Here is a 25,438-nt window from a genome sequence, read left to right on the forward strand (position 1 = left end):
AAATAAAAAAAGATCAGAATTACAACCTTTTTGGTAGAGAAGTCTTGCCTTGCTTCAGACTGATTATTAGAACACAATGCATTACAGTTTAGGCTATCTATCTGATTATGCAAGAGTCCCCTTTGTGTGTGTGTGTGTGTGTGTGTGTGTGTGTGTGTGTGTGTGTGTGTGTGTGTGTGTGTGTGTGTGTGTGTGTGTGTGTGTGTGTGTGTGTGTGTGTGTGTGTGTGTGTGTGTGTGTGTGTGTGTGTGTGTGTGTGTGTGTGTGTGTGTGTGTGTGTGTGTGTGTGTGTGTGAGTGAGAGAGTTGTGACCATTTCAATAAATGTTCAGAGCAATTCGAGGCAAGTGGTAAAATGCCGCCATCTAGCGGCTAAATAAGGACATTGACTTTGGTTGACTTGAAGACAATTAAATTAGGTTAGTAGCAATGCAACAACAATGCCAAACCTTTTTGTGTGGTAAAGAAAAGTGCAACGAATAAACTTTTCCTTCAACATAGATTTATCGTAACATAATTGTCTTACGTCTTACCATCGTTTGAAGTTTAGCTGCAGCAAGGAAGGGAAGTCCCGCCTCCTAACACGAACCAACCAATGATGGTCTGTTTACCTCTAGCGCGGGTTACTTGACCGCTTCTCCATTTCCTAGCGTCCTTTTACCACCAGAGAACTACATGTTATTTGAGATACTTTATTGGCGATATGGATACAGAACAACGCGCTGAACCGAATGGCTCATCGAATGGCTCATTTTCAACTCCGAAAGGAAACTGCTTGACCAAAGGAGCTCGGAGAAGGTTGTTAATTGTAGCATGGCAGCTAATATTATTAACGTTAGTCTGTTTGTTTGATTGATTGATTGAAAACTTTATTAACAGATTGCAGAAAGGGTACAATACAGTACAGCTCTATACACACAATTGTTAAGGGGATGCAGACCAGAGAAAGACTTTCGTCTTGTTTACATCACGGTCCCCCATTTTCAATTCATCATAACATATGACATACAGATAGACAGTACTGCTACATCTATACATTTATGACATACCAGATTTACAAATGCAGTACTGTTTGTGATACAAAAAGAGTCCAGAAAATAGAGTATTGTTTGACGTAGAAACTGTACATTGGAGTAGGTGGGGTGGGGGACAGTGTACAAGTAGGTAACAAATAGTCATGTTCTCTAGACAAATATGCTATTGGATTTAATTACCGATTAAAATAACCAATTTCGATGTGTTTTGTTTATTCTGAGGCAGTCTGCAGGCTGATGTTCCTCAAATGCTATACCAATGACAATACATTGCATCTAATCTCAAATCGCGCACTAGAGGGCGCTAGAGTGTTGAGTAAACGTCAGTCTTCCTAAGAACGTTGAACATTCAATACAATGAGCACGGTATTCATGTCACCCACTGTACCATAAAATAGGCAAACGTACGTTATTATGTAAATAATAATCAATTATAATCAGTTGTGATTAGTATAACCCAATTCGACATGTTTTGTTCCCAGATTGAATACATTTCTTGTGTTTCTACTTATTTTACTCCTTTGTCTCCAGAACCCCATTTTCAAGGATGAATACATTCTCCAGCTTCAAATCGCCTGTAAGTTGCCTTTACTCTAAAGTATTTACTATTTACATACAGTAGTATGTTTACATTTAGTCATTTAGCTGATGCTTTTATCCAAAGCAACTTACAAATTGTGTACAAGTCAGTGTTGTTCATCTAGAAATGTCCATCTTGGGTGCATAGTAGGTAGCACATGCATAGTACGTAGTAGATGGGAGTATAGACATAGTACATAATAGTAAAATAAATTTTAATTCAGATGTTGATCGAAGAAGTGTATTTTTAGTCAGCGGCGGAAAACTGGGCAGGTTTCAGCTGTACTGACTGGTGGGATGTGCGTCCTGACTCCTACCACCGTGGAGCCAGGAGTCCAGGACAGAGAATAGTCTGCTTTGTTTTGATGACCCCTCAGCAGCCCTAATAGTAATAACGTGGGTCTCAGAAGATGCAGAGCATAGGGATCATGAGGGTGTGTAGTTACGGTGTAGTACTCGCCTCCTCAACCTCACATAGTTTCCTACACTTTCACACAATGGAAGTCTACACACATGAATGAACATATAAACATGTCATACCCCACCTTGCAAAAGATAGCACTCACACTCGAATGACTTATTATATTATCAAAAAGGCGAAGGAAGGACATAAACATTTAGATATTCAGAGACACATCTGTTACATATTATATACACATATTTGTCATTAGCTCCAGATCTTTACAATCTAGTGCAGTGGTTCTCAACGTGGGGTCCGGGTCCCAGGGGGGGGTCCCAAGAAAAACGGGGAGTAGTTTAATTTGACTATTTCATTCAGTAGACGTTAAGCCCAATGAGAGAATATATTTATTGATTGATTGAAACTTTTATTAACAGATTGCAGAATGGGTACCGTACAATACAGTACGGCTCAATACAAAACTGCTAAGAGGATGCAGACCAGAAAAAGACTTTCGTCTTGTTTACATCAGTATACATTCGAAGGGGAAGAAACTACATTGGGAGGGGGAGGGGGGGGGGGGGGGTTGGACATTTACCGGGGCCAGTTTCTAATTGCAGCCACCTGGTGCTCTTTGAGAGTGGTTTTGAAGGAGGGTAGGGATTCACATTCCTTTACGGCTGTGGGTAGGGCGTTCCACATTATTATGGCATAATTGCAAAACATGTTTAGTCCCTTGTTTGAGCCGAATCTGGGTTGAACATGATTTGTGGAACTCCCTCTGGTGTTGTGGTCGTGGAATTCACTGACCTTTTGGAAGTATTTTGACATGTACATGGGTATCTTAGTGGTGTAGTGTATCTTGTAGACCAGGCCCATTGCAAGTTGCTGTACTCTGTCGTCTACTCTAAGCCATCCTAGGTTGTCAAAGTGGGCAGGGGTGAGGTGGGTTCTAGGAGTAAGGCCCAGCAGTAGTCTGACCAGTTTGTTTTGTGATGTTTGTAGTCTTGTTTTTAGGGCCTTTGAGGTGCTTTGGTGTCTCGGCTGCATTTAAGCAAAGCCGCTCAGTATAATCGCCCACTATGTTGAACGCGCGTTATGGTAGCTTGTTACATGCTAGGTAGCTAGCCAGCTAATCATTAGCCTCACGCCCACTTGTCATTCTCATCCGACTCGAAGGAGACGCGTCGCGTGCTGTTGTTCGCCCCCATGTCAGACCGCACTGATATCCGAAAGCGACGACTCTACATGCAATTATTTTCATCCACTGATGTGTTTTTGTCTAAGTTTGTCTACGTTGTCAAGCCGGTGACAGGAGTCTGTAGGGCCGCACGCAGTGGTCTATCCACTTCCCCTAGATGGGCGGCATCTTCTAGAAAACGAGTGTTCATTGGAGGAGCTTAGAGCGCAACGATGATGTTCATTTGTTATGGATTATTATGAGGCGCAAATGGGAGGAATCATAAGGGGGGAGTCAGAGTTCGGCTTGTGCCAGTGAGCGAATCAGCAGATTGCAGAATGATTTTTTAAATTTGTTTTGTTTACTACTCGCCAGTGTGGCGAGTGCTCTTCATGAATCACTCGCCAAACATAAAGAATACTCGCATTTGGCGAGTAAAATGGCCTAATTTCCTCCCCTGCATCCCACTATCGCAGAGTCATCAGAAAACTTCTGAAGGTGGCAGGACTCTGACCGATAGTGGAAGTCATTGGTGTAAACTCAGACTGTGAAGAGGAAGGGAGAGAGGACTGACCAGTCTGTCTGACACACAGTCTTGTAGGCGCACATACTGTGGTCTGCCCGTCAGATAGTCAACAACCCAGGACACCAGGGGGGCCTCTACCTGCATCACCTCCAACTTCTACAGGGTGTGGGTGTGAGTGTGAGGGTGGGTGAGTGTGAGGGTGAGGGTGGGTGAGGGTGGGTGTGAGTGAGTGTGAGGGTGGGTGTGAGTGAGGGTGGGTGAGTGTGAGGGTGAGGGTGGGTGTGAGTGAGTGAGTGTGAGGGTGGGTGTGAGTGAGTGAGTGTGAGGGTGGGTGTGAGGGTGGGTGAGAGTGTGAGGGTGGGTGGGTGTGAGGGTGGGTGTGTGTGTGAGGGTGGGTGAGAGTGTGAGGGTGGGTGAGTGTGAGAGTGGGTGTGTGTGTGGGTGTGTGTGTGAGGGTGGGTGAGTGTGAGAGTGGGTGTGTGAGGGTGGGTGTGAGGGTGGGTGTGTGAGTGTGGGTGTGAGTGTGTGACTGAGTGTGTGAGTTAAGGGCTGTTGTTGTTGTTCTACATGAGATGTAGTACATTATTATATTGTGAACATCGAGTATATGTTGTCACGTCGCGGCTGATGAGACTTTAGCTTTAGCGCAGAGCTGTCCTCTTATTTCATTATAGACACATGACCAGCGCGGACCTTAAATGACATGCAATTGTAATTTTTTAATTGACGCAAGCAATGGGCTAACGTTAGCTGCTAACTAGTTATCCCACATGACTAGGCTAAGCTAACTAGCTAGCGTTAGCTGCTAACCCTGGAAAACGCTTAAAGCGGACTCCACGACACTAGTTCCATTTGCGAGGAAAGGGGGTGGGTTATATTGACGACGCTTGACAACAGAAGTTTAAACATAACTTCATATTTATTGGTTATTCGTTTCTTTATATCAGCATCCAGTTTCCATCTCAGTTTGTTAAACTCTTCCTGTTGACATTCGAGTGTGACGTCGAAAACGCGAACCTAAAACAAAACCCGAGGAGGGGGGGGGGGGCTGGCTCTCTCTCGCTCTATCTCGCTCTCTCTCTACATTCAATGATTTAAATTAGCCAAACGTTACAGTATAAATACTAACTGGATAGTTGATGATATAAACATTTAATTTCATTATCTGAAATATTCTAAAATCATTAAGTCTGCTATAGGCCATTATCCCTTTGTGTATATATATGTGTGTGTGTTTGGCTAAAGTGGATAGAAAACACAGTACTGTGCAAAAGTCTTAGGCACCCAATAGTTTTTATATAAATTGGCTTAGATGTAAATACATTTTATTTATTAGTGTGTCAGTAGACTACTCTTAGTACATTTTCATTTACCGGTAATTATTTTTTAAAGCATCTTCATGGTTTAATAATGCAAACATATGTTGCAGGGACTTATTATAATCATCATATTGGCCTGACTGTATGCATCAAAGGGTTAAATCAAGCATTTTTAAGTGCTTTAGAGCAGCGGTTCTCAACAGGGGTGCCGCGGCACCCTAGGGTGCCGCAGAGAGCTGCCAGGGGTGCCTTGAGATAAAAAAATAAATAATATTTTTTTTTAATTCTTTTTGGATTACAGAAAATTATCATTAAAGTGCTATCTGTTGCAGCTGCACTGTTTTCCATGAAAATACCATATTTGGATAGGTTTTACCATTTCTCAAAATCTGAAAATCATTATTTAATAAAACACAGAAAAGGATCACCAAGTTACTCTGGATAAAAAAAAATACCTTTACAGACAACATTGAGAGTGAGACAAAGCTTCCTGACACATCTCCATCCAAACTCTTGGAAGAACTCATTGAAATCTCATCTGATACCACCTGGAGAGCTAGTTTCAGAGTGTGGTGCTGAGTACCAAGTATCTCATGATGCAGCAGTTAAGGTGTTGATACCATTCAGCACCACATATCTGTGTGAAGCTGGCTTTTTATCCATGACAGCTCTGAAAACAAAATATAAGGCCAAGTTGAGCCTTGAGGATGACATGCGTGTTGCCTTGTCAAAGATCTCCCCACGTATTGACCGTATTATTAGCCAGCAGCAGCAGACCTCGCATTGAGCTAGAAATGTCCACTGAGTGAACGAGTGCTTATTTTCTGTATTTATTTATATTTTTTGAGAAATGGTAACTTGGTGATCCTTTTCTTCATTTAAAAAAAATACATGATTTTCTGTTTTTGAGAAATGGTCAAACTTATCCAAATATTCTATTTTTATGGAGAACAGTGCAGCTGCAACAGATAGAACTTTAGTGATCATTTTCTGTATTTAAAAAAAATACATGATTTTCAGTTTTTGAGAAATGGTCACCCAAATATGCTATTTTTATGGAAAAGTGTGCAGCTGCAACAGATAGCACGTTAGTGATAATTTTCTGTAATTTTATTTAAAGAAATATGGTATTTGATTTACTACTACAAGCAGTGTAATGTCAACAGTACTAAGCCATTTAGACCTGAAACATCTGTTAATAATGCATTATATAGCCTGCATATACACACAAATGTGTTTCCCGGTTTCTTAAATAAACATTATTTTGAAAGCAAGCACTATTGTCATCATTGTAGCAAAAAACACAGGACCGGAAAAGTCTTTATCGTATGTAGGGGTGCCCTGGAATATTTTATTGAACACAGGGGTGCCTTGGCAGCAGAAAGGTTGAGAACCCCTGCTTTAGAGGAAATGTCAAAATATTGCGATATATATCCAAAAAATATCGCGATATCATTTAGAGGCCGTATCGCCCAGCCCTAAGCCGAGTGACATTTTATTATTACCGAATTATTACCGGGTTTCCCCCAATATCACCACTCGCCCATATGCCCTTCACAACGGTGATGTTGTCATACTTGTCATTCAGAATACACCTGCTGAACCCCTAGCGTTGACATGAGATTCGATTCCAATGTATTGTCATCATACAGCACAAGTACAGTACAACCAGAATACGTTTGGCATCCAACCAGAGTGCAAATGTAACAAGTCAAGTTCAAGTTTTGTTTTATTTAGCTATTACATTACAGTGAAATGCTTGGTTCTTTCACTGCCCAGCCCAACCCAGTCCAACCTAGACCAGCCCAACTTTCCCTGCCCAACCCAGTCCAGCCCAGCATCTTTCACTGCCCAGTTCAGCCCAACCCAGTCCAGAATAGTTACCTCTTTCATGTTAATATGTGATATCCTAATATTTTGAAGAGTAGAGACGGTGTGATTAATATATGTTTTATGCTAATATTGTGAAGAGTAGAGACGCTTATTAATGTTTTATGGTAATAAATATTTTAAAGAGTAGAGACACGGTGTGATTATTACTATGATTGAAAATCTATTTAGACGAAGACATACAAAGAAGTAATTATCCCAATTAGCGATTTATTTATGGCTGGTAAAAAATCAGTTTGGCTGGTAAAAAAAATCATATACTCGCCAGTTGGCTGGTAAGCCAAAAAGTTAGTGTCCTCCCCTGGTGGGATGTATAAAGGGCGGTGATGAGGAGGAATACCGGGAACTGGTAGCGGACTTCGGCACATGGTGCGATAAGAACCACCTCTAGCTAAATGTGACGAAGACCAGGGAACTGGCTGTGGATCTGGGGAGGAGGAGGAGTATACCTGTGACCTCCGTTTCCATCAGGGGGGTCGATGTGGACATGGTTGAGGACTACAAATACCTCAGAGTCCACATCGACAACAAACTGAACGGGTCAAAACACGCAGAGGCACTCTACAAGAAGGGCCAGAGCCTACTCTACTTCCTCAGAAGGCTGAGATCCTTCAACATATGTACAAGGATGTTGAGGATGTTCTGCAAGTCTGGTATTTTTGCTGGATAGTTGTATATTTAAGATTTACCTTATTTTATTCTTTATTTTATTCTTATTTTTAATATTATTATATTCTTATTCCTATTTTAGTCCTATTGACTACCTAAATGTTTATTGTTGTTCAATGTGAGCAATCTGTAGTGCCGAATTTCCCTCTGGATTATTAAAGGATTTCTATTCTATTCTGTACCTGTCAGCTCCAGACTGCCACAGCCCAGCGAGCTGGAGTCACTTCAGAGGAGGAGGTGAAGGAGTTGAGGAGGAGACAAGATGAGCTGGACACACAGATAGCACTGCTGGAGACAGAGTGAGTACAGCTAGCTACTGTGTGTGTGTGTGAGAGAGAGAGTGGTTGGTAAGTATGTCTACTGTACTATACTTAGTCGTCTTGTAATCCGAAGGTTCCTGGTTAGATTCCGGCTCCCGGCACCGTGTCGAAGTATGCTTGAGCAAATCACTTAATTCCTAACTGCTCCCAATGAGCAGGTTGGCACCTTGCATGGTTGCCTCCGCCGTCAGTGTGTGAGTGAATGGGTGAATGTGAGTCCATTTACCAAAAACGTTTACCAACGTTTAGACACTTTGCAAAAAAAGAATAAAAAAAAATATTCTAAGATTCAGTTTAAATCAAATCAAATGTATTTGTAGAGCCCAAGATCACATGGAATTGCCCCCATGGGCTGTACAAGTCAAGAAGAAACATCAATCAATAGATCAAGAACAAAAACCACCTTAAAATCCAAATCTGCAACACTCCCAGACTTTCCCCAATGAAGATAAGGAACGACTCACTAAAAACCTAGCAATAGGCGGGGGGGGCAGCACCACAGGCGATGTGGAGGAGAGAAAGGGGATCCCCCAACTGGATGTCGTTGATAATATAGTGTTGCTATGAATGTTCAAGTTTGTTTATTATTTGTCACAACAAAATACAGAATACTTTATGATGAAATGCTTGTTTCTGAATGGAGAATACTAGAACAGGCAAATAATTGGTATGTATGTATATATACATGTAATGAAACACATATATATACATACATGGTAGCAATAGTATCTAAGGTACACAAGAACATTGAAATTGTTTTAAATAAATAGAGCTAAGAACAACAACAAAAAAATCATAGGAAAACGAGTGCTGGTATGAAAATGTTAATGATAAAGGCGAAAAGTCTACAAAGTATCAGTCATTCCCCAGGGTTTAGGTGGTAGAATAATGACATTTTAAATATGAAATGTTTTGGAAAATTATAACACCCATAAACATTAATACAAATTATGGGAATTAAAAGATCATGGTCATAATTGTATAATTTGTGTACATTTAAAAATACACATTATAGTAGTTGTGAAAGAGGTGAAAATGTATCTGTTCCAACATTGAGCCACAGTAAAGCTTTCATAAGAAGTGTCTCTGTATGTGTGTGTATTCATCTTTTTGTCAATGTGTAGGCTATTTGGTCCATGTTTTGATGGTTTTTATGTTTATTAGTTAAGATGTGTGTGTGTGTGTCCAGGGGGTGCAGGGTGGAGGAGCTGGATCAGCACATTGACCTGCTGCATGAGTATAATGACATCAAAGACATTGGGCAGATGCTGCTGGGGAAAATAGGTAAGGTACACACTACATACATACTAGGTAAGGTACACACTACATACACGGTAAGGTACAAACTACATACACACTACATACTAGGTAAGGTACTCACTTCATATGCACTACATACAACCGCTGCCCTCCTCTTGTTCTCCTGCTGTCTCCTGGAGGAGCAGTCACAGTGCAGCACAAATGCACTTTTGGGGGCAAGTGCAAACCAATAGGAATAATGGTGTAAAAAAAATAATAATAATGTATAGACAATGTGCATTTACATGAACTCTTTAATTGCCAGACCCGAGATATCTCGGGTTAACTCGCCATCCGTTGGCTGCCAGACCTGAGATACTGTATCTCAGGTTTTGTTCGTTTTTTCTTTTATTCGCTATTTGTATTCATTATTCATCCATTGACCTCTGTGTTGCCATAGGAAGGGATTTTGAGATTGCCAAAGTGCAATACCGGCCGCATCCTGCCAGATGGCAGTGTCGCCCACCCTTTGAAACATCTAACTCTGTGTTACACTCAAATGTCACGGGCGCTATATTTAGACGGAGCCGAGTAAGACGCTTCATCCGAGCACTTCCAAACGCATCTGGCACTCTCGATCCATAAGTTGTGCCAAATTATGTCCGGGACCAGACGGACACCAATACTGGAAATTGCGATCAGACAATTGGAATATTCTTTTTGGAATACCGCCGACCACAGGTAAGGACTATCTGACATCAATTTCAGCTTGATCCAACAATGTTTTGATACTGATCCAGCTGATCAGCGTTTTTAGTGTTCAATACGAATGCCGTTATTGGCAATCAATAATAGAAGAATAATAAAAGACTCTGCCTCTTTGAACTGCTGCGGTCAGGCAAGCGATACCGGAGTCTCATGGCAAGCACAGAGAGACTCAGAAAGAGCTTCTATCCCCAGGCCATCAGGATGCTCAATGACAATTAACACAATGTAACAAACCATCAAACACACTCACAGCACACACACCCACACGTACACACCCACTTTAAATGGACAACTCACTGTAGCACCCACTTTACACACTTTAGACACTAACACACTTTACATTTATATATTATATTATTGGCAACTCATTGCACCTTACCTTACCACCACAAGGTGGCACCACAAGCTATCTCATCCCATTTACCTCATCCCATTTATATTGTATTGTAAACACTCTGTAAACACAAGCTACCTCATCCCATTTATATTGTATTGCAACTACTCTGCATTGTATAATGTACATATTATGTATATTGACATTTTTTGTCTGGTTTACACTTGTTTAAGTACTTGACTTTCTATTTTATACTTATTATACTTTTTATAATTATCTATTTTTACCTAGCACACTCTCGGGAGCAAAACAGAAAGAACCATTTCATACAAAAGTATCCTGTATTTCTGTCTGACAACTAATAAAGAAACTTGAACTTGAATCAAAGCATCAGAAACGACCCCCCCCCCCCCTTTCATGCATTCATGATGAAACATAATACCTATTATATACATTAGAATTGGAAATAGTAGCGTGTCCAGGCAAGAAATGCCAACGCTTATAGTAGGATTCACGCTGCGCCCTATTACTCGCTTCCCAGGAATTATCCCGTATCACTCTGAAATTATACTTATATTCACCACGGGATAACGCGTGAACGTATGCATGAAAAAATGATCTCTTTTTTGCATCTTGGACGGAAGAAAGACAGTGTCAAATGACCATAGTCTTGTCCCCATAGCTATAATATAAAATATAGATATAGCTCTACAAACAAGGTGACGCACTCCTATTTTTAAAGTGTGGCATAGCTACAACGGGACCCGGCTAATGGCTGGCGCTGAATGAGTTAATCATTGTTACATGAAAATATGTTTACACCAGATTTAGCAGAAGCTAATTTCCATCTGTAGTCTATCCAAAACACATGAAATACAAATAGTGCAAGAGTTCAAAATATATATACACGTAAAATGCCACACATGCACAGCACACACAGCATAAAGAGTGTAAAATACATACACATAGAAATGCAACATAATAAACATGCACATACACACAGCACAGTGCCAAACATAATCATCTATTCTTGACACTTAAAATACAAGACAGAATTCAAAAGTACAAAGTAAAAGTAACTGAGTCCCTTGTGTAATCATCTATATATACACATGGATTGACTTCCAATTTCCAAGAATTTAGATTTGTAGACGCCCAGCAGAGATTCCAACACGCTTTCCACACCAAAAGGTGAGCAGAACAGAACAAGAGTGGGTGGTGTTATTTTCCGCGTTTAAAATGCTGGTTGTAGCAGGTTGGTTCCAGCGCGTGGTGCTGAAATGGAAAACACGGCGTGGACGTCCGTGCATTAGAAAATTAGACCTTCGCACTTGGAGTCTGCTTTGGGTCCGCTTTCGGTCTGTGCGAGTCCGCTCCGTGTACGGTCCGCTCGACTATTCTTAATAGTTCTCGAGTTCTCGAGCAGGTTGGTTCGAACGGTCCAGTCTGACGGTATCAGTGATGGTGATCCAATAACATTTTACTGCTAGCAAAAGCTAACAAAAGAAGAAATAAATGAAGCGGTTGAAATACTGGAGTCTTCCTGTGCTAACTACTAATGCCATTATAATTATCCATAGGTCAGTAGGTGAGTCAAGGCTTCCAATAAGAATGCTTGTTTAAAAAAAAAAAATATATATATATATATATATATATATATATATATATATATATATATATATATATATATCTCAAATAACCATATGATATGATAGATTTTCATTTATAATGCGCCCCCAGCCAATTTTTACATCGGTCCGGGGCGCAGCCTGGGGGGAAAAAAGAATACGAATAAATTGCAGGACAATGGAGACAGGGAACCAGGCAGACGGACAGACAGAGAACATAAGAACACCTCAGACACACAACACAACAGCAAAGTAACTCAGTGATCATCCAGAGCGAAAAGGTGGGTTTTAAGCAAGGCCTTGAATGTCTGTACGGTGTTGGCAGACTTGATGTTGAGAGGGAGCTTATTCCACAGTGTCTGCACCATCACTGCAAAGGCCCGGAAACCCGTTGTCACCAGTTTGGCCCGCGGGACCCTGAGACACAGTTGGTCATTTGATCATTTGGTCATTTGATCTGAGGGACCTGGAGCTGACTGGTTGGACCAAGAGTTCCTCAATGTAGGCATGAACACCAAGGCATGAACCAAAATAGATGGCTCAGTTATGTAGTACTAATTCAAATAAATCACAGGGGTGCATATCCTGGCTGAAAACCACCTAACACAACATTGACATACTGTTCCTACAGTCTCTTGACAGCTCCATCCAGTCAGCAACAAGTGTGAACAACAAGGCTATGATTTAGAAGATGACCTTGATGCAACTGAAATGTGTCTTTTCGCATATCCCTCCTAGTTACACACACACACACAGTCCCCCACGCATGTGCATTTCTGCGGAGATGCAGGGTTGCCCGCAGCATAGCGCCCTTGGAGCACTGGGTTCATTGTCTTTCTCAAGGGCACCTAGGCAGAGATGGTGGTCATGGTGGCTGTAATACCAGCCACCCTTCTTTCACCAACTCATAGCTGAAATATACCGTCCTGTCAGTGTTAGGGATCGAACCAGTGACCTTTCGGTTACTGGCCGGCCTCTTTACCTGTAGGCCTAATGTATTTAACTATAAAGAAAGGAATCTCTACATGTTTGTCTTTGTATCTGTCTGTGGCTCACATAACTCCAGAACCGTTCATCCGATCGACTTCACATTCGGTGGGTGTATTGGTGCCATTTGGCCAAATTGTGGCACTATCACCCAAGGGAGTGTGATGTCAATCAGATGAGTCATACTGTGCTTCTCTAGAACGCTGCAAGCAGCCATACTGTGGTTCTCTAGAACCCTGCAAGCAGCCATACTGTGCTTCTCTAGAACCCTGCAAGCAGCCTTACTGTGCTTCTCTAGAACCCTGCAAGCAGCCTTACTGTGCTTCTCTAGAACCCTGCAAGCAGCCTTACTGTGGTTCTCTTGAACCCTGCAAGCAGCCATACTGTGGTTCTCTAGAACCCTGCAAGCAGCCTTACTGTGGTTCTCTAGAACCTTGCAAGCAGCCTTACTGTGGTTCTCTAGAACGCTGCAAGCAGCCTTACTGTGCTTCTCTAGAACCCTGCAAGCAGCCTTACTGTGGTTCTCTAGAACGCTGCAAGCAGCCATACTGTGGTTCTCTAGAACGCTGCAAGCAGCCTTACTGTGGTTCTCTAGAATCCTGCAAGCAGCCATACTGTGGTTCTCTAGAACGCTGCAAGCAGCCATACTGTGGTTCTCTAGAACGCTGCAAGCAGCCATACTGTGGTTCTCTAGAACGCTGCAAGCAGCCTTACTGTGGTTCTCTAGAACGCTGCAAGCAGCCTTACCGCAGGACTCCACAACACTGCAAGCAGCACTTCAGGCACATGCTCCGAACAGGCACTGAATAATGGTACCACAGTTCAAATTCCCAACGTCACCTGAGTTCGGTATGTATTGCCTAACACCAAATATCCTCACAGTGGTTCCCAAACTGTGGTGCGCGCACCCCTTGTGGTGCGCGAGCGCCCTCTAGGTGGTGCGTGACATAAAAAGGCTAATGGTGGTAAATAAAAATATATATAGTATATATTTTTTTTATTATTTTTTTTTACAATAAAATGTCATAAAAATATTAGTCAAACCTTTAGTATTATGGATATTAAACATGCTGGCAGAGTACATGCATCCATGTTGTCGTGAACATTTTAATTAAATAAAAATTCCCTATCCTGTCTGACACAGGTGTGCTTCATCTGTGCACGGAGACCAGCAACAATTGTTTCTAACAGAACCCCATTGGGGGGTGCGTCAGCTAGGTCGGGAGGTGACAGGGGGTGCACGGCCAAAACATTTTGGGAACCGCTGCTCTATAGCCTTGTTATAATTGTAGACTATGCCAGCGCACGTTCCAAACGGGGACATGCTCCGAACGGGCACTGCCATAGTCGGATGAATGGTCCAACAGTTCAGATCCCCAATGTCGGCTGCATTGGTATTTATTGCCTAGCGCCACATATCCAATATAGCCTTGTTATCACCACTGGCAGGCTAGTCACATGAAAGGTATTTTAAGCCAGAGAATTCATATCATGACCCTGTGGACATTTCAGGGTGATCCTATCTGACACTACAGGCCTGCACAGAAAGGCGACAGTTTTTTAGCCAAAATGCTTTAGCTGAAGTCTAAAAGCCGAGGTGTCGAGATGGGGTTTGATGCATGTATGAATGAACATTACTAATGCAGTGACCAGGTTCAGACTTCACAGGCATGTTCTGAATGAAGCTGTATCAAAGTAACTTTCGGTGTACAATAGATTTTACACACACACCCCACGATCACCACTGAAAAACCTTCACAGCCCTGACGTCTCACCCATTATACACTGTAAAAAATTTAAGTTAAACTTATTTTAGGAGTGATAAAGGGAGCTGATTTAATTAAAGGGGCACACAAAAAGAAATATGCAGATTTTTCTTTGCACATAATCTCAGACACATCCAAACAGTTTTGCACACATTCATCTAGTTTGACAGTTATTGAGAGTAAATTAGTTTGAATATGGCCACCAGTGATGTCATCATGAACATTGACATTTTCCAGTGGCTATCCGTATGACAAAATAAGCAAGTGGTAGAAGTATGTTACAAATTCCTGTCTCTCTCTCTCTCTGTACTTCAATGATTTTAAGAAGCCAAACGTTACATGATGATAATAGATATTTCACTTAATTAGCTGAAATATTCTAAAATCATTAAGTCTACTATAAGCCATTCTCCCTCTCCTGTGTGTGTGCGTGTGTGTATGTGTGAGCGTTGTGTATTAGTGATTCTGCCTAAAGCCAGGACTTGACAGTGCAATTTTTCCACTCGCATTGACGGTCCTAATATATATATATATATATATATACCGTATATATATATATATATATATATATATATATATATATATATAATTTATCTATATCCGTACTATGAATATACCGTATATGCATATAGTCCTGTATACATACCCACTCTATGCACTGTACACGTTGTATATACTTTATCTACAGTGTATATCCCATACTACAGTAGTTATATCGCTGGCTAGTATGGCTTACTACCATAGTATATTTATACTTGTACATTTACATTTACATTTAGTCATTTAGCTGACGCTTTTATCCAAAGCGACTTACAAGTTCTGTGCGACAAGACAGCAAGAAGGGTATAACTCTATCAGCTGAGTAACAATGTTCATCAAAGTGTTGCGTGTTACAGTGTAGGTTAGTTTATTAGGACAAGTGCATGACATTAAGGTTAGTCGGGGTTAGATTTTTTTTTTTTTTTTTTTTTATCATTTCAGATAATGGTTGAAGAAGTGAGTCTTTAGTCGACGGCGAAAGATTGGACGGGATTCGGCTGTCCTAACTGGGATGGGTAGTTCATTCCACCATTGTGGGGCAAGGACTGAGAATAGGCGGCTTCTCTTTGATGACCCTCCGGGAGCTTGGATAGGAGTAGATCTGAGGCGGCCAGAAGACGCAGAGCGTAGGGGTCTTGAGGGTGTGTAGTTAGAGACCATTGACCGGAGGTAGGCGGGAGCGGTTCCCTTTGCCGCACGTGCAGCAATGGGGAGCCAGTGCAGGTCCCTAAGAAGTGGGGTGACATGGGCTGACTTCGGTAGGTTTGAGATCAGGCGGGCCGCTGCATTTTGAATGAGTTGAAGAGGCTTGGTGGCAGTGGCCGGGAGGCCAGCTAGCAGTGCGTTGCAGTAGTCGAGGCGGGAGATGACTGTTGATTGGACGAGGAGTTGGGTGGCTTCTTTTGTCAGGAAGGGGCGTATCCTTCTGACGTTGCTCAGGAGGAATCTGCAGGTTCTGGTTGTCGCTGCGATGTGAGCAGAGAATTTGTACAAGAGAACTTGTATTACTGTACATAATAATACTGTACATACTACATAGTACATCAGATTAACATATTTACTCAGTGCTTTGTTATATATATTCCATTGAATCACTTGTTACACTGTATATTACTCACCTGTCCTATATATTGTTGTGTAGTTTTACTGTTACCTTGCACTCTGGTTAGATGCTAACTTTTAGTTGTACTGTACTTTTGCTGTGTGATGACAATACATTTTAAACTAATCTAATCTTATATGTTTATATCAAATATATTATTCTGAGGGCCTCCCTTAGTATAATGATATAGAATATATTATTCTGCTCAGGATATTATATAGAATAATATATTCTGAAGGTCCAGTAGAATGTTATATAGAATGTCTTCTGCTCAGAATATTATACAGACTCGGGAATGGATTCTGAGGAAGGTCCAGTATTGACTGTGAACACTTCACTATTGAAAGGTATAAATATCACGTGTCGCCATAGAAACCCTCCTGGCTGAACTTAACCGTCAAGGTCAATTTGTTCAACCGTGAGGAGCTCAGGTTTATTAAAGCTGTTTCTTACATCAGGATTTTGAGGAGATTGTTGAGCTCTGTGTCGTTTCTACCCGTCTTTTTATTGGAGGAAAAAGATTCCTTTAACTAAATGCTGAAACACAATTCAAGTTCAAGTTCAAGTTCTTTAATAGTTGTCATACAGAAGTACAGAATACTTTCATACAAAATGCTTCTTACTGTTACGCTCCAGAGACTGTGCTAGACAAGATAGTATCAAATAACATAATAACATAATATAGCATGAATTTAGAAGAAGAAAATGAGGTCACAGTGTTCGGTATAGACATATGTACAATGTTCTGAGTTACCATATAATATACAATACACAATACTATGCAGTGTACTAATGTACAGTACTATCTAGTGCAAAGCAGAAATGGGATGAGGTACAATTTTAGGTACAATTTACAGTAAGGTGTACGAGTTGTAGTGCAATCCTTCATCCATAAATATAAAGTGTGGGGAGTGGGTGCTACAGTGTGTTTGTTTAAAGTGGGTGTGTGCTATAAAGTGTGTGGAGTGGGTGCTACAGTGTGTTTGTTTAAAGTGAGTGTGTGCGTGTGGATGTGTGTGCTATGTGTGTTTGGTGGTTGTTGTTGTGTAGTGTTCATTCATTGTTCGTTTAGCAGCCTGATGGCCTGGGGATAGAAGCTACTTCTGAGTCTTTCTGTGCTCGCCTTGAGACTCCTGTATCGCTTGCCTGACGGCAGCAGTTCAAAGAGGCAGTTGTTCGGGTGGCTCGAGTCCTTAATAATTCTCTTAGCCTTCCCCTTGCAACGCTTGTAGTAAATGTTCTGGAGGGTGGGGAGCCCCCCTCCAATTGTGCGTTCGGCTGAACGTGTCACTCTTTGTAGTCTGCTTTGGTCTTTTGCAGTGCTATTCCCAAACCAGGAGGTGATGTTGCCGGTCAAGATGCTCTCTATTGTACATGAGTAGAAGTTCTTAAGGATCTTCTGGCTGACTTGGAACTTCCTTAGGCGCCTGAGGAAGTAGAGGCGTTGTCGTGCCTTCTTCACCACACTGTTAATGTGTGTGGTCCATGTCAAGTCCTCGGATATGTAGGCTCCGAGGTACTTGAAGCTGTTGACTCTCTCAACCGGTGCCCCGTCGATGCTGAGGGGGCTGTAGTCCTTGACCCCCGACCTCCTGAAGTCCACAATCATCTCCTTTGTTTTGCTGACGTTCAGGGAGAGGCTGTTTTCCTGGCACCATCCCGCCAGGACCTTGACCTCTTCCAGGTAGGCCCTCTCGTCGTTGGCAGAGATCAGGCCCACCACCACTGTGTCGTCAGCAAATTTGACGATTGTATTGCTACTCCGCTGAGCCACACAGTCGTGTGTGTACAGGGAGTAGAGGAGGGGACTCAGAACACAGCCCTGGGGGGCCCCTATGTTGAGGGTGATGGATGAGGAGGTGCAGTTGTCTGCTCTCACCACCTGGGGTCTGCCAGTCAGGAAGTCCAAGACCCACTGGCAGAGGTCATAGCCCAAGCCCAGGTCCCTGAGCTTGGCTATGAGTATGGAGGGGACTATGGTATTGAATGCCGAGCTGTAGTCGATGAATAGCATTCTCACATAGTTCCCCTGCCTCTTGTCCAGGTGTGATGCTGCTGTGTGCAGCACATGGGATATGGCGTCCTCCGTGGACCTGTTGGGGCGGTATGCAAATTGCAGGGGGTCCATGTTGATGGGGAGGGAGGAGCAGATGTAGCCCTTTACTAGCTTCTCGAAGCACTTCATGGCTATGGAGGTGAGAGCTACAGGGCGGTAGTCGTTGAGGCAAGCAGGCTTGGATTTTTTCCACATAGGTTCGTTATCTGCAGTGTTGCGGGAGTATGAGCATGTATATTCCCATGCATTCTTTTTGCTAATCTATCCTCCACACGATAGAGGGGTGAACGCGGAATTTCAAGTTTATTTTATTAGTCCTATGTATGTAAACACAAGGTCAACAGTACAATGAAATGTATTTAACCAGATAAACAGGTCAGCTCAGCAGTAGGAGCGCCTGACACATTAGAGCACTAGTCATATAAAGGTCAAATAAAGTAAGATGTAAATAAACATGGGATAATATAAGTAGAAGATGTTTATGAGTTTGGTGGTGCCTATATTTGTCTCAAGCCAAGTGGTGTTACAAGTAGTAGGACCCAAATGCAAGACAAGCACAAGGTGAAGTCTCCAAGAGTGTTTACCCCTTAAAACTCCAAAATACAAAGTACAAGGTATTTTTTTGTTTTGAGAAGACACTAGAGACAAGAGTCTAGGTGTTTCTCAGAGGCTTTTCTGTGTAAAAAGAAAACAATTATTCAAATCACGACATGGTCAGAATCAGTTTTATTGTCACATTCCCTATTCCTTTTGCAACATAGAGTGAAATTATTTTGTTCTTGGCTCCTCGGCCTAGCAGCCTTATCAACATAAAGTAGTACAAAAGGAAGCAATAAAATAGTATAAAAATGTAAGAATTAGCTGCTTAAGCAATGGTAAAAAGTTAATGGCACTTATTTACAATACAATAATCACAATGTAATTATTGGGTGAAAAGTAGCAGTAGAATCAGTAAAGTAGCTCTAGGATTCTACATCAAACACTGTGTGTGTAGTTGTAGTGTGTGCACATCAGTAGCAGAACAGTGATGAAATAGCCCTGGATCCCCCAGTCACAGGCCAGCTGTTTGTTCACATGTTACAGATAGCTATTGGCAAAGGATTTTAGCATTGGGGAAATTCTGTTGTACCAATACCCTAGTTTGGCCTGGTATGTGTTAGGGGTGAAATGTTTCAGTTCATGTCACGGTTTTGGGGTCACGGTTTTTGGTAAGGTTCAGCAGGGAGAAGGAATTACATTGCTAATTCAAATTGTATGTGTTATATATTAAAAAATAAAATAAAGAAATGCATGCACATGCATGGAGCATATGTGTGTAGGTTTTTAGATAACAGGTATTAGGGGTATATCCTATATAAGACAATTAACTAAAATGTGATTTCATTGGATGTGCACTGACAACTAATGCTTGTATATCTTATCGTGTGTTGTCATGTTTGTTTATGTGTTTGTTTAAAAAATAATAAAAAAATAAAATACAAGAAATGCATGCATCACTGTAATCAAGTAGAGCTAAATGTTCTGACCAAGTTGTCACTGTGTACTTAAAAAGATAACTTTTCATCTAAGTACTTGTACAAGGTCACCCTTTCAATAGATATACCATCAGATGTTAAAATGCGTAGGCCTGGGTGTAGACAAGTGTCATCCGCATATCGATGTATTTTTGCCGGAGTGGCCTTACCCAAATCCCCTTTTTTTTTTTTTTTTTTTATAAATATAATTGGTCCCAAAATAGAGCTTTTGGGGGACACCTTTAATAATCTCCGGAAACCCAGATTTGTGGCCATCAGCAGAGATCTACCAGATTGTTTCTGAACCAGTCAACAGTGTTAGAACTAAAGCCAATAGAGATGGGACATTATTATTCAGGTCTGAGGCGTTACCACCACCTTAAGTAAGGAGAATGTAGGCCGCTTTCCACATTTTAGGTATCAAGTTGGTTGAGAGACTCAAATAAAAAATATGAGCAACGGGCTCAGCAGTTATGTCCACTGCTACTTTTAAAAGATATGGATCCAGATTATCAGGACCCTGCAAACCTTTTGCCAAAAAGTCTAATAAATCTGTCGCTCAGATACCATAGTTGAGGAGATTAGTTGGCATTTGAATATCTGAAAGCAGACCCTGCATTATTAAAGTGCATGTTGAACTCAGTGACGATAGCAGCTTTATCCTTTAATTAATCTGAATTAACCAGGATGTGTTCAGGGAGGCCTGAATCAGCATTTGCACCTGACAAAGATTTGATTTGTTTCCAGAATTTTGAGGGATTATTTAGCTTATCTGTAGTCAATTTAAATAAAACTCAGATTTAGATTTTCTTATCAACAATGTGCATTTGTTCCTTAGAGCTCTAAAAGTAGAGCAGTCAGCAGAGGAGTCTGAGGACCTAGCTTGGGCCCGGCACCCATTTCTCTGTTTAATTAGCTCTGACAGACTTCTTCAGAATCAGGGATTGTTCCTGCCACGGTGCCGCCGATACTGAATGTTTTGATGGGGACATGTAGGGTAGTAGGGATAGTAGTACTAGTAGTAGTTTTATTCAGTCGTCACACACAATACAATAATGCACCATCATTCCAGACTGTCAATGGTTTTTGATTATGGCAGTGACTGAAAAGGTACATGTATGCCTGTCCTATATTAAGTCTCCAAAACAAAACAAAGATAATTACAAAATAATCTCATTTGAATCCCTTTCTTAGGAGTAACTTTGCTTTAGCTCTATACATTTTTGCATTATTTTACAATCTAGCAAATTGGGACTTTATAAACAGTAGATTTGTGTGATCATTGTAATCATCATTAATACTACAAATGACCCACTTTTCCAGTAAGACTGTTGGATTTACAGTCTTCGTAGTGGTTCTGTTAAGATCACTGGAGTATAGGTCATGCAAGAAAGCCTGCTCTTCAAAACCTTTAAAATGTCTCTTGAATAGAAAACCTGGTTTTACCATTTTAGTATTCCTGACACATGACACATGCACAGTGAGAGAGACACACCCGTTGAGGTGTATTTGTATGGCGTGTTTGTTAAAATTCAATCTTAACAGGGTAGATTTATTTTGTGCTTTTGGATTTGGTCTAGTTGGGGCATTAATGAGTTGCACAATATTCAATGTGTTACACAATTCTTTAAAACAGTCTGAGGCCTGTGTAAGTCCAGTCTCAATTGAGGTCACCTATAAGGATGGATTCTGTATCATTTAGTTTATGAAAATCATCTGAGAGTGAAGTAAGTGCATCCATTGAGGCGGACATGTTCTACTATAGCAACTAACCACAGTAAAATGGGAGCATGTCATAAGGGGCCATGTCTGAAAAACCATCAGTGTAATCAAAGAGTTGTTGTCAGTCTGGTAACTTTGCTCTGGAGATCCACCCCTCTGTGTATAGGCCTGTAGTAGACGTGATAACTCTTTGACAATTCTGTTTCGTGTCTGTTCTAAGTTTGGAAATGACCTGTTGCTGGCGATGCAAACTGGCCCATAACATTAAATGTATTGACTCTTATACACCTCGTATAGCGCTATTCTCGCACGCTATTTAATCCATCTCTATCATAAACAAAACTAAACCTGTAATGCAGCAGACTTAAACGATGCTATGTGCAATTCTTCCACTTGAACATTTAAATTCCAGATGATCACACACTTGAAAAGTGTGTAATCATGCACTTGAGAATTTTGTTAATTTGACATAATTACAGTTTCCCCTCCCTTCCCATTATGTATTTTCTAATTATGTATGCGTTTCTTTCACCTGAGTATTTAGTTAATTCCAGATAATCCCACTGTTTACACCCTATTATTAGGGTGGCTCAGGAGGTAGAGCAGTCGTTCCCGGGCAGCATGTCGAAGTGTCCTTGAGCACTTAACCCCTAATTGCGAAGTGTCCTTGAGCACTTAACCCCTAATTGCTCCCGATGTGCAGGTTGACACCTTGTATGGCCGCCTCTGCCATCGGTGTGTGAATGTGTGAGTGAATGGGTAAATGTGAGTAACAAATTGTAAAGCGCTTTGAATAAAAGCACTATATAAATGCAGCCATTTACCATTTATTATTAATCCAAATTAACGTGAGGCTAATCACTGATTAAATGTGTATCGTTTCTGTGTGGCACCACCGACGTCTATTGTTTCGGTTCTTTTTCTTTGTCTCTGTGGTTGTTTTCAGATGACAATTGTTGATTCAAACATTCACAACCAACTTTAGATATTGAAAGGGATATAGCACTCAATTTAAGAATGGAATGTATATTTCATTATAATAATACACAAGATACTTGTGCCCTAATTATAAGGATAAGTGCTCAATGAATAAACCCAATCCCATTGGCAGAAGAAAGTCTAACATGCCTATAAATACTATGGAATTACACACTACAAATATATTACGTGGCCCATAATGCCCCCCAAACAGCATTGCCAACTTCAACAGAGCAAATTCTCAATTTGTTTGTAAATTGTTCTATGTTGTCTGTCTGCAAACTGCCTGTCTTGGCCATGACACTCTAATGTCAGTGAAGCTTTTCTGGTTAAATTAAAAAATATATATATATTTATTTTTACAGTAACAGCATGCATAAGAGGCCAAACACAGCAAATAAATAAATAAAGTGATGTGATGTGTGAAGCAACCTACATCTCATCTAGTAGTAGAGCCTTTGACGAATATGCTGGTGAAGCAAAAGATTCTCTCAAATCAATACTGTAGTTGTATAGATTTAATATAAGATTAGCATAGTGGCAGTTGGTTGTTAGGTTGTTAAACCTTACCTGTTAAGCCCGTATGTCCCCCTTTATCATATCATGGGGTATCATTGGAAAGCCACACTCATTGGAGGTCGGGAGTGGTAATGTGTACTTTGGCGCACGCCTCGCATATCGGCATGTAACTCGAGAACCGCTGAACGGATTTTGTCACCTGAAAGGGCAATTGACAGGCAACAAATAGGGCTTTAATTCTATCTATATATGGTATTAAAAGAAATGCAGACCCAAGCCGCTAGAGGTCGGCAAAGTGGCGCTTCGCGAATCGTCCTCATGAGGGCCCACAGTAAATACCATAACCCTATCAAAACAGTAGTCAAAGTGTATATTTTCATTTACCGATGTTTTATACGATTTACAGAAAATACGAATTTATCAAAAAATGCTAATTATATCTCTTATCGTAAAACCGCAAGGAAATGACTAAATCCAGATTCAACCATGCCACTGGAAAGAGGAGCCCTTTCCCTATCCATTAGGGGTGTAACGGTACACAAAATCCACGGTTCGGTATTGTTTTCGGTACAGGGCGGAATACAAAAAAAATAGCTTTTCATTTATCTATTTATTTAACTGTATTAAACAATATAAAACGAATTGGCCATAATTGACTGAGCAAACTAATGCTTACTGCTGTAACCTACTAATAACACTTAAGTAAATCTGAAGATTATTATATAGCAGATGCCTTGGAGGATAAGTCGTGGACAACTGTAGCGTGTGCTTGTTTATACATAACCCCTTTCATGACTGTGATGCTTGAATACAGGGGCAGGGCTTGCATCACAGTCATGAAAGGGGCTAGTTTATAGAGCTGGTGGTATGACTTGCTGGCTGAAATACGGACGAGAGGGAACTAGGTAGCGGGGCTATATTACTTTTAACATGTGCTTAAACCCAGTGTTCTCGACAACGGAGTATGGTCGCAGATCTGCTGCTATAAAAACACCTATGGCATTTGTTATTGCTTTGGCCCGGTCTGAATTAATAGCGAGATGCTTCTTGAATGCCACGGGGAGCTGGGTTTGCACTAGGATCTGTTTCTTCCGTGTACCAGTGATATTCACATTCGGGTGATGCCGTTTCAAATGCGTGATGAAGTTCGCAATAAAGTTGAACAATGACATGGTTCTGGCTTGTCAGTTAGTATTGACTCGCCATACTAAAGCTAATATGCTATGCTGAATTACAGCTCTCGTTCAGTGTAGCTGTGCGCTGCGTGGAATGAACAAACAACATCCGGTTAGTTGTGCACGTTATATTAGGGCCGGGGGGATTTAAGTTTAGCAAAAAAAGGTTCCATACCGTTGCAATCGCTCGGTGCACAGCGCATACTGTACCGGAGGACCACATTGAGGCGGTACAGTACGTATCCGTGTACCGTTACACCCCTACTATCCATAGATGTATGATTTGGCCATAATAAGGTCAAGTTCAAGGTCAAATATGAATTTTTTTATTCAAATCGATTATCATTTATTACTGTATCTACAAATCCTTCTGTTTAATCATCTTCCCTTTATTCATTTGCTTAGGTCTTTTTTACACTTGATCTCAAGAAGGTGCTGAATGAGCTCAGTGAGCGAGCTCGGCTTGCTCACAATTGTAACATGGTGTTATTCACCGGCACAGATGCAAAAATAAATCATAATTTATATTTTTCATTACAATTTACTCAAGGCTAGTAACAGACAAAATATTTCTGACACTGGAAATACATACCCCCAGGTCCCTAGATGTTCCTAGATACCAAGAACATGCAAATTGGCCTTGTAGAAGTGGAGCAATCTTCCATTTACTTAGGCATGTACCTTTAGGCGAGATTTCTGAAAATAGGGCTACAGCTTAACAGGTTAAAACCAGCAATCTATGTCAGAAATAGTGAAATGATCACAGTGTAACTCAGTGCTTCTCAACTTAAAAACACATTCAGGCTATTTAAAATATTAAAAGTGCTATAGATAATATTCAGCCACTAAGTGTTGCACTAGAGCACCAACACTAAGGCTGAGACGATGAGCCATTTGGAAGAATCGATAAATCGGGACCAGATTATCGATAAATATCGATATTTTTATTAGTAAATTTCTTTTAAACATTTTAAACGGGCGCCCCAGTGGCAAACCACATAGCGCGCTCAGCCGCGACACGGCTGACCCGGGTTCGACTCCCGAACCCGTCGTTATTTGCCGAATGTCTTCCCCCCACTCTGTCTCCCATTCCTCCTCTGTCTCTCTCTACTGGACTGCCCAGTAGCAATAAAGCGATACAAAAATATATATATATAAAAATATATAAAAAAAAATATTTAAACAACAAATTTG

The 25,438-nt window shown here is 41.1% G+C and overlaps 1 protein-coding gene across 1 annotated transcript in view; it reads left to right on the forward strand.

The window, feature by feature from the left end:
- The first annotated feature begins 669 nt into the window (after nt 1-669).
- swi5 (SWI5 homologous recombination repair protein) overlaps nt 670-25,438 on the forward strand; it is a 33,719-nt gene continuing 8,950 nt past the window's right edge. Inside the window, exons 1-4 of the mRNA XM_084324563.1 lie at nt 670-797; nt 1,565-1,610; nt 7,786-7,895; nt 9,106-9,200. Of these exons, the coding sequence (XP_084180689.1) occupies nt 703-797; nt 1,565-1,610; nt 7,786-7,895; nt 9,106-9,200 (346 nt within the window). The 5' untranslated portion in view covers nt 670-702. The remainder of the gene's footprint in view (nt 798-1,564; nt 1,611-7,785; nt 7,896-9,105; nt 9,201-25,438) is intronic.

The sequence above is a fragment of the Notolepis coatsorum genome, assembly GCF_963971535.1.
Source record: "Notolepis coatsorum genome assembly, chromosome: 11".
Classification (NCBI taxonomy): Eukaryota; Metazoa; Chordata; class Actinopteri; order Aulopiformes; family Paralepididae; genus Notolepis; species Notolepis coatsorum.